This window comes from Pygoscelis adeliae, unplaced genomic scaffold (assembly GCF_000699105.1).
Source record: "Pygoscelis adeliae isolate BGI_AS28 unplaced genomic scaffold, ASM69910v1 Scaffold316, whole genome shotgun sequence".
NCBI classification, from domain to species: Eukaryota; Metazoa; Chordata; class Aves; order Sphenisciformes; family Spheniscidae; genus Pygoscelis; species Pygoscelis adeliae.
In genome coordinates this window covers 430,473-441,118 of record NW_008824905.1, presented here as the reverse complement: position 1 = coordinate 441,118, position 10,646 = coordinate 430,473, and the positions used below count along the sequence as shown (strand labels likewise).

The following is a 10,646-nucleotide window of genomic DNA, read 5'->3' as shown; positions in this document are numbered from 1 at the left end:
CCATGGCGTATTGCAGAACAAGAAGGCCAGGCAGAGCAGACAAGGGAAAGGTGAGCATTGCCAGGACGAGAATAAGAAACGCAGGGGTAACAGAGTAAAAGAGGCACGTCTTACTCCTGCTTCTTGTGCTGTAACTTTTCGTCTTCAGTTGTACACAGGTCTTCATGGAAAGTGAACAGACCAGGAGTCAATGATAAGGGCACATAATTCTCATCAATTTCTAGTTTCCCCATGCACGGCCTCCTGAGAGCGTAGGAGCTACTGCAGCAGTGGCAAACTCCTGGGTTTATAGGGTCGGTCAGGTGTCTTCTACATATTTCTCCAAGCACGAGATCCAACTTTACCAAGAGAGGTGAAAAAAACAATTTTACATGATTTTTTCATTTTCAAAAATCCCTGAAATACATGCTGCTCTTAGTAAAGTTATAAAAAATAACTGAGAATTTAAATTAAACCTTTTTTGTAAGATAGAAAACAATTTATATTTCTACCGAATGCTGACTTTTGTCAGTGCAACAACAGCTCAGATTTTTCAGAATGAAGATGTATGTGCAGTTTTAGGGACTGTCCTTTGCGCATAGAAATGATGTGATTTCTTCATAAAACCACACTTGCATTGGATTTGTTTTCATCAGCAGGATCTCTCTGGGTATGTTTGGCTGTGCTTGTAAAGGTGATGTACAAATGGGTGGCTGGAGGACAGGCTGAAGCTCTTTAAGCACTTTGGTTTACGGGCCCGGAGAATTCTTACAGAAGAGCTACGCAAAATTGATCCTTTCTGTAGAGCACTACAGCTTCAGGCATCTAGAAAGGATGAACTCAGACAAGAGATCGTTAGCTTCAGAGGGAACAGGGTCGGACTGCCTGCACTGTGTAACTGTTAACCGCTTAGCGCTAGCCTGACAATTTCCTCATCCTCCTGTAGTTTAATTCAAGCATGAACTTCAGTGATGCTGTTATGCTTGCTTCGGGCATGTATCTGGAAGCGCAGCTTCAGGCCAGCTCAGTAGCTCAGTGAACATTTTTCTCATCTACCTTTCCTCCAAGCTGTCGGACCCTGCTGGCAGCAGAATTTGTGGCAGAGTTTCAAGAACAAGTAGGACCAAGATACGGAAGAAAAATACTCACATTTTCCTCGGCACAAGGCAGTAGCTTGTCCTGGCTTAACTGGCAGCACTTGGAGCCAACTGCAGTCATTTGCTTGGTGAATTTTATCAGCTCTGCTGATGTCAGCTGAGGCATCTTCTTGGTGAAGCTCATGAGAAGCCTGAAAAGATAATTTCTTTGGTATTGGTGGTTTTGTTCCACCAGGCAGCAGTGAGCAAGCCACTGCCTCCGCATGTGTGAAGCTCCAGCCAAACCCCACAGAATGCTCATTAGTGCGAGGGCAGGACTAAGCCTGGTGCTTATAAGCTCAAGCAGGCAAGTGTAAGCGTGCTCTGTTTGTTTGAGCTCTCTCCTTTTTCTGACGAGTCTCTTACCAGGCTAAACAAATAAAATTAACGATAATATTGCCAGTTGTGTTGGCGGGCCCTCTTACCAGATGGTACGTAAGTTTTTCCCATGTTATTCATTTCCCTGGGGGTGTAGGGAGCTTGTCTAAGAGCAAAATTGAACTCGAGTGACTTCTTGGCAGACTAGATGAGGGCAGAAGATGAGCTTAAAAAAGTTGAATTGTTTTTTCTTTTAGAAAAACTGTGCTTATTAACCACCATGGCCAGGAAAACCTTAACAACTGATAGAACAGGCAGACGCAGCCCACCAGGTTTGTTGGAAACCTCTAGTTCCCAAGGTCTTTCAAAGATCAAACATGCTCGGGAGTGCAAAAAGCCCCATATATCTCCCCAGAGAAGGCTGGCTGAAGCCTAACTTGAAGTATGCAAGCTGGTTAGAGGTTTCATTGAGATTGCTTACATACTTTAAGTTAGGCATGTGCTCATTAACATTGCAAATCAGGGCCAAAGTTCCTCCAGGAGGCTTGTGCCTGCATGTTGCATTTATGGTTCAGCTAGTCCAGTTTTGCTCTGTCTACTGTAGTTAGATTTTTGTTACAATAGTTAATGTTTCCATCTGCTGCAGGAGCTGGACAGAGCGAAGTCTTTTGCAAAAGACACAGCACCTCTCTTTTGGCCAAATTTATGACAAGTTACAGCTCACAGCTCGAAGTGCAGCTATACAGCAAGAACGTCATGGGAAACATGGATGGGAGATGGATGAAGTGGTCACTTCACTACTTCATGAGTTGGGTTAAGGAGAGAACTCATGAGAGGCCAGAATGTTGTCTTGGAAAAGATAAAAAAAAAAAAAAAATCCTAGAAGCTGTTAATATATTGGTCCAAATATTCAAGTGATGTCTTTTAGCCCAGCTTTTTTGACATGCGTGGCTTTACTCCAGCCCGAGTTGTGCCCAGCTGGTCCAGGAGTAATGGAAGCATAAAAAAAAGCAATACTCGTTCTGGAAATAGTAATCTCCTTTCTCCTTGTAAATGTCGCAGCTTGTCTTCATGACACTTTCAGTTTCATAAATGTGTTTCTTCAGTTCTTCCTCCTGAAAAAAATGAATTAATCTGAGGAGTCATCGTATCAGGGGGAATGCAGAATGCCCTATTGCCTCATGATAAGGCCTGGATAGCTGTAGCTACCTCTCACCTGATATATACCACCCAGTCGTAATTCCGTTAGGAAATCCCCATCTGTCTGTAACCTCTATAAACCGCCTGAGTGTGATAACTGTTCACCTTCAATCACCTTGAAATATTAAATTTTGTATGACTGATGGAAGGCTAGGTCAGGGACACAGGGTGGCTCCTAACCAGATATTTACAACACTGCTGTTGTAAATATTGTCTCTTTATCCGAGACAATAACCATAAGTGCCTTTTACATTGGCAAGAGGGCGATCAGCACCGCTGGGGAGCCCAAGAGAGCAGGGCTCACAGAAATGTTAGCTCCATCCCTTTCCCCGGCATCTCTGTCTATCCGTCTTAAATTGCTTCGCAGTTGAAGATTGCAAAGGCTCGGTTGGTGCTTTTTCCGTGTTTTGTAATGTTTTCTGGGTTTGTTACAGGAGCTGTGGGTACTTGCTGTAGACCTGGAGCAGGGATATTCGCTATTCAGCCAGAACCAGTCACGTGGTCACACGCTTGAATCCATCAGCATGTTGTGCGAAGCACAACGGCACCCACCCCTCTGCTGAAGCAGTTGTCTGGAGCACCGGTTTTGCAGCACTCTTTCAGTAGGTCCTCATATCCTTTACCAATTCTTAAAAGCATTTGAGCAGAAAATTCAGGGTGTCTCCTGGAATACTCATACAGAAACCTGCAACATGTGGAGTGTCAGGAATTAGAGATAAGCCAAAACAACTGCCCTCAAGAGGTCGGGGGTGGTAAGGACAGCAGGGGTGCTTTCGGGATGGTTTTGTCTGATACCTGGTGGAACGGGGAGGATTTCACAGCATCTCAGCCTGGGTCTGAATCTGAACAAAACGTGGCTGGCTGAGCACAGCGTTGCCTGAGCAAGTCCTGCGCGTGTAACAGTCCCAGCTCAGTGTTAGCTTGGGTCAAGCATAGCTTAGAGCTTTGTGGGGCTTGGGGTTGGCATCTTTGTTTCCGCCTATCTCAATGATAACGAAATAATTTCCAGTAACGGACCCATTTCTCTGCATGCTGAAACGATTAGCTCTGCTGAAGCAGTCGCCCTGCACAGCAGTCGTGTCCAATAGATAAGCTGCACTTTTCATAAATGGAAGTGATGTATGTTATTGCAAGTGAATTCTCTGTCTTTGGGACTCGATGCTGTTTCTGTTGCAGCCTGTGGCATTCTTGCCCAAGTTTACCCTGCCCGTGCAGGATCAGGGCTTCATTGCAACAAGGAACGCGGCTAGAACAGAAACAGACTGATCCTGTTTGAATCAAGACACGAGTCTGACTTAAACAAGTGTTTTTGAACTCCCACTTAAGAGCAGATCAGAGCTATATTTTGGGCCTGAGATCAGAACCGATAGTACCTAAATTACCCATGCGTTTCTTCAATTTTGTCTCTGAAATAACAATTGTGCCCTGTTCTGCATTTGTTCCCATTCCATACCTTCTAGGGTTGAGTGGTGTTTTACCAAGATCAACTTGCATGGTATCCCATGCCTACGTGCTCACAGAGCAGACAAATCTGAGGCTGCTGAGCTGGGCTTTAACATCCAAACTGTCATCTTTTAACCCAAGTATTGAAACAGCAAAATTGAAGAGTAGAAGATGACCCACGTTACCTGGCTAAGTGTGCGTCTTTTTCCTGAGCAAAACGTTCACATACTCCTTTGTCTTCTATAAACTCCCTGACGTGGGGGGACAGGTCTGCAGGTTTGTCGTCATTTTCTGCATTAACTATGCATTCACTTCTTTGTAACAGAGGCTTTTCACAGCACTTCTTAATTTTACTTGATAGGATGTCTTGGTTGGTGCAGACATAGTGTAGAATCTCTTCCTGTAAAGCAAAAAGGGAAGGAAGGGCATTTTACTGGATTTTGGTCCTTTTTTTTTTTTTTTTGATCAGTGGTTTTTATCTCCATTTTACAGACAGAGGAGGTGACTCCCAAAGAGAAGAGGTGGCTGGCCAAAACTGTGAAACAGACATCTGGCAGAACAAGGAAGAAGACCGAAGTCCTGTTGATCTGTTTGCTGCAGTCCCTTGCTTGCCATTTGATAGGTGCTCCTAGGTAACCACCTGAGCGGAGACGTTAGCTGTCTCGCTAGACACCGCAGACAAGCAGTGAGATAAATGGATTTGGTATGTTAGAAGAAGGTAGAGAACAGAGGATGGGCAGATACGGTGTTTTGCCAAAAGTTGCTCAGAAAATACATGGCACAGCTAGGAGCTGTGACCAAATCTGCTGAAGCAGTGTTATGTCATTTTAGTCACAAAGTTGATCTTTCTGACCTTGTTGATGACTTTACACCAGAAAAAGTCAAATGGGAAAATCAACCAGGTTTTTAGATTGAAGAGTTAAACTCCAGTTTTGGAGAGCAATCAGTGCAGCATGGGAGGAAAAAAAAAAGTCTGAAAACAACAAAAAAAAGCATTCAATTTCTGCAAACATAGAAATATTAAATGAGTTTTACCCTATCGTGCATACAGTCCAGCATTTCTCCACGACAGCAGTCCTTGTGCATGTTAGCAATATCCATCACAAGTTTGTTGACAGTAACGAAATCGGCTTTAGGGAATTTTTGGCTTATCTGAGCAAGTTTCCTACAATGAAGAAAAATAGTTACTGTTTATATTCACAGTGTGAGACTGTGATAGCTGTCGTCATTCTTCTGCGGAGGGGTTATCCAAGCTGCTCAGGAATGGTCTGTCCCTGCTGCCACTGAAGTTAACAAATAAATGTCCCTTGAAGGCAATAGCTGCGATTTTGAGAGTTCTCTAAGGATCCTAGGTGAATTTCAGTGTGAGATGGGGGAACGAAATGTGGTAGGTGAGCATGAAATTACAGGAGCAACCTCGTGTCAAAAATGGTTAGGAGAGATGAGTTGTATTTTGCTCACAATCACTCTAACCTTCATCACAGAGAGATGCGTTCATTTCAAACTTTGGGTTGAGATTTTGAAAGCTAATGGCAGTTTGTAAGTGACTGCTGTCATGCATAAATTTGTATTCCTCGTCTGTATTCCTTGTTAGCTGCTACTAGTGACCTGCACACAGAAAGGACATGGCTGGTATTCGGGGTCACTCTACCACGTGCAGGTGTGGAGCCACCCACAGCTAACATGCAAGATCCACGCTTTATTTCAAAATGATAAACATGGGGAAGACTCACAGAGCCTTTATGGTCCTTTCTCCAAACTTCTTCAAGATTCCACATGTGTGTTCCTGCCTCAGGCCGTCTTCTTTTACTGGCTTCACTACCTTTGGTGCCTGGTAGAAAGAAGATGCAGATCATGAAAGTGGAAGAAAAGACAAGACAAGGCTTTTGAGTTAAAACTACTGCGGCGATGGTTTGTGAAACAGGGATTTTTTAATAGTGAAAGAAAATTGCTGTCCAAGCCGTAATATGAACTAACGGTTGTGCTTGCTATCTAGTCACCAGCATTTATTAAGTAAGCGTTCTATGAAAAGAAACCAGAACCCTTTTAGACAATAGTTTAGGCAATAGTTTTTGGCATAGGGGAAGAAATCGTTATCCGGGAGCTATGTGACTGGCTTTGCATTACTACGAGCTGATGTTAAACTATGCCATCACTTGCAGCCCAGCCGAGCTGCGTGAAAGGCATATTCAGCCATTCAGCAAGGGCAGGTTGCCCATGCTTATTTTCCCCCGTTACAGGTAGTTTGCTCTGAGTTTCTGACACCGGTTACGTGTGGGGCATGCCTCTGCAGTGCAAATGCTCGGCCGAGCAGGAGATGTGTCAGGGGGCTATCAACAGGAAAAAACAGTCAGATTTCTGCACTATGCATAGCACCACCTCCTCTCTCGGCGTCCTTACGACAAAGCCGGTGCAGGCAGCAGAGTCAGGGTGTGCGGTGATGCTATCGCAGGGCGTGGGGACTGCATTGGGGTCCCTGTAAAGGTACATCTGCCCAACACCCCGAAGTCGGGCATTTTCATTTAGGAGTTCAGGCTATAATTCAAGAGAGCATTTGAGTCTGATTTCGGCCTGTCCTTAGCAAGGTGAATTCTAATATGAAGTTCAGGTGCTGAAAAAGAAATGGCTGATATCTCTGCTTCCGTATTTGTTTAGCTGTAGGAAAGTCCCTGGTTGTATATTAATAAACTAAAACCCTGCGGTGAAATACCTGTCTCCGAAAGCATTCCTCCAGGTTATGAGTGGGGTCTTCAGCCTTTCCGCAGCAGTTCTTCATCATCTCGTCATACCGGGTAGCGACAGAAAGGATTGTTGGGGCGTAGAGGAAAGGATGCCTTCTGGAAATCTCATAGATAAAACTAAAACCGAGAGAGAAATGCCTTTAGTTTCGGAGTAAGCCCTTACATGCAGGGGGCAGCATCTGCCATGTATTAAAATGATAGCTACTAAAAGTGATTGTTGTCCTGTAGTAATGACAAGCTGTATAGTGCGGTGTTTCTCTTGGAACAATTCTGGTGGCGCTGACGTTTTCCTGGAAACTGAAGTCTCAAATCCTACCAGTTCTGGCTTAGAGGCAGCAAAACATCTGCTGGGCTTTTAAGGATCAAAGGGAAGTCCTTGGTTTCAGATGAGTATTTTACACAGACGGCAACAAAATAGGCCGGATTGTTTGTCATTTGGACCTATATCCAAGGCAGGAGGTGACAGAACAGGCTTCACATAATGACAGTTACAGCTAGATGAGTTATGCAACTCATTCGCATTAGGAAGAAAAACAAGTACGAGACTGCAGAGAATCTTAGACTGAACTTACTGGTTGATGCTGCATTTGCTGTCTCTAGGCTCATAACTGTCATATCTAGGCAACAAATCTATGACTTATTTACTTACTATCCTGTTAAAGAATGTTGATGCTGTGAATGATTTTTGCAGGCGGCTTCAGCATTTGGCCTTTCAAAAGGAGAAATGAATCCTCTCGATGAGTTTTTAAGGGAAAGGAAGCAGTCATTTCTTTCAGGATCCTTTTTAGCACAGCAATCGGTAAACCTGGGAAGATTTTCCTCCTGGCATATTGTATCGAGGAAAATCCTGTCCTGTGAAAAATCAGAAAAAAATTAATTTGTGTGAGGATTCCATTTTACTGCTGAGCTCTCTGAGGAGACCACTTTAAGGCAACAAGCCCTGACTTGCATAAACTCAGAGTTTCTCTCTTCATTACCTCCTGCTTCGACTGCAGTGAAAATTAGACTGACCTCTAAAACCTCTAAGCGATGATTTCTCGACCTCTGATACCTGCTGTTATGCCAAGACAGACTTCAAAGGGGAATGGTTTTCAAACACTCTGAACTGACAAGGCTCTTCAGACCCTCTTTCTTGATAACAGTCAAGATGATTGTTCGATTTGTCTACTGCGGCTTGCAGCATAGCAGGATCTAAGCTTTTCTAATTACAGTCAGGTTCATACAACGAAGAGTTTCTTGTTCATCGAGTAGCAGTGCTCAAGTCCGCCGGTCAGACATGCCTCAGCGGGGAAACTCGTTTAATTCAGGGTTTGTTTCCGTGCGTCTAACCAGTCAGAAATGGGTCGTGACAGAGACTGATATTCATGTTTCATGATTCAATCTGCCAGTTCCAAAAATGTGGTGGTGCAGACACCATTCAAAACCAGGAATGTGAGTTAATGGAGTGGAGCAAATGCCTATAAACATTGTATTTGCTAGAAATACCTAATTTGGCTCCCGAATTTTGTTACACCAGCCATAAAAGCACAACTTTCTGACCATCTTTTAGAAAGATACAGGTCACGGATTTCAGAAGATGCTGTGAGATTTGGGGTGGGGGAAGGAGAGGGGCTTCCTTTTCCTCCACTTATATTGAGATGCCTTGTAGATGGGAGCCTGGAGAATGAGTCAGTAAGGCCAAACATGCACACGCAAGGAAGTCACGTCTCTTAATGATGTATTCGTGCCTCTTTGGAAAAATGCATACCAGGGCTCTGAAATTACAAGTCACTTCTGAAAGTGTTTGCCACATCAGAAGCACAAATGTGCTTACCAAAGGCTTCAGACAATCCGGGTTGCCTCTGGCTGCAGCAGCGCACTTTTTGGCAAGGTCTGTGACGTCTTCAGCCATTTTAAGGGCTTTGCCAAACGTGCCTCCTTGCACATGCTGAGCAAACATGATCATGGCACTAGAGAAGAACACAAAGCATTAAACCTCTTGTTGGCTACCTAAAAACTAATTATAGAACTTTCACATGTGAGACAGTAGGAGGGTCCCTATCACCCCGGCCTGAGTTGGCGCGGGCTGGCAGAACGGGTCAGCCTTTGACTCGCAGTACAGGTTCATTTCCAAATGACACAAGGATCTTCAGTGGCAGCAAATTTGCAAGTAGACGCTTTACCTGGACAACTTACATGGCTTTAAAATTTTTCTCCTGCAGCTGAGAAAAACGCTGGCCAATGCTGTTTTTTTCCTCTGAAAAACAAGAGAATTTGAATAAAAAATGTTTAGGAAATGCTTCATCCAATACCTTCTTTTTTTTTTTTTTTTTTGGTTGAGCTGGGACTGATGCAGACTACCTACAGAACATTCCTTCTACCTTTAAAAATCCTAATTTATTTTACTACCAGTAATGCATGGATTTTGGCTGAGCATTGTTTTAGGAAATGCTTCATCAAATCCTTTTTTTTTTTTTTTTTTTTTGGTACTGGAGACTTGGAGAAAGACAATTCAGTGCCTGGGGTACTAGCACTGGGAGGAGGAAGGCATAAGATTGAATTTCCTATTTGACTTAAGCATGAGGATGCGAAACTATTTGTTTCTGACCTACAATATAACAGGGCCAATGGAATTTCCCTGTCGAGCCCAAGCGTTGCAGGGAGGAATACACTAAAACCTGGAGGGCATTCAGCCACTTTGATGATGCGATTCACATGATTAAGTAAGCATCTTTCTTACAAAACACCTTTTAACCTTGCCACAGCTATTTAAAGGTGCGCTTGACCACTCTTTAGCTACAGATGAAGGATTTTCGGTGCAGAAAACATGGGATAAATTGAGGACTACATTGGTAGGCAAAGCTCTTCAAAAAGTCACAGAGCTGTAGCTTATTTTAGTTTTAAAATAATGGGCCTGTTCCCAAGCCAAGACGTTACTGTCTCACCCGGGTGTTGGTAAGGCTGAGGTCAGTGTAAAAGGATCAAACAAATGCAAGAAATAAGCTGGCTTCTTCCTCTGAGTAACGTGGGGGTGTCAACTGAGACGACAACATGAGATAAATAACACAAGCATCGGTTCTGTTTTACACTGTTGGACCATTTAGTGCATTTGGAAGTTATAAAGATGAAAAAAAAGTTGACTAATGATAACTATATGTAATGTGAAAGACGCATCTGAGCCGCACAGTATCGGAGGTTTTCAGTTGTCTCATTTTAGGCACTTAACCTTAGTGAAAAGTGTGGTCATTGTAGGCTCCGTCAGTAGTCGGTGAAGAGGGAGTAAGACCCCTCCAAAGGATAATAGAGAGCAATAGCGTAACTTAGCTACTCTGAATAGCCAGTCCCTCTCGGGACTTCTCTGTCTCGCTTCCTCATGGACTGTGGAGGGAGGCTGGAACAACCACAGGCAGTGGTTTAGCAGTTGCTGGAGTACCTAAAATCAGTGGCGCACCCACGTCGCTGTGGATTAAATTACCCCTCAATAGACTTCCTGTCTGAAATCACTGGCCGACCTGCACTCTACAGAGATTCTCAAGCCATTAAGAAGCAACACATCTAAGGTTGATCACAAAAAATTTATACAGATACAGTTTTGTTGTATACCTTTGACACATAAGAAAATACCCATCTAGAACTGGCAGTGGCAAAGTGAGACACCTAATAACCACGCATGCGAAGTTGCAGCCATCGGTATTGAACAGAAGAATAGAGTAAAAGTATGAGATATAATCTTACCTATGTCCCGATAACTTCTAGGCAGGGCTTTGACTACAGTAAGGCTCACCACTAAAATAACATAAATTATTGTTCTCCAATTCATACTGTCAGGTTTTGGCAGGGGCCTGGGGTG

At 43.7% G+C, this 10,646-nt stretch overlaps 1 protein-coding gene across 1 annotated transcript in view; it reads right to left on the bottom strand.

The window, feature by feature from the left end:
- The window catches only part of LOC103917710 (alpha-fetoprotein-like), a 12,920-nt gene that overhangs the window by 1,023 nt on the left and 1,251 nt on the right, over positions 1-10,646 (bottom strand). Inside the window, 11 exon segments of the mRNA XM_009324896.1 lie at positions 81-339; positions 1,118-1,220; positions 2,446-2,548; positions 3,186-3,318; positions 4,262-4,476; positions 5,112-5,241; positions 5,810-5,907; positions 6,787-6,934; positions 7,467-7,669; positions 8,631-8,766; positions 8,980-9,053. Of these exon segments, the coding sequence (XP_009323171.1) occupies positions 81-339; positions 1,118-1,220; positions 2,446-2,548; positions 3,186-3,318; positions 4,262-4,476; positions 5,112-5,241; positions 5,810-5,907; positions 6,787-6,934; positions 7,467-7,669; positions 8,631-8,766; positions 8,980-9,053 (1,602 nt within the window).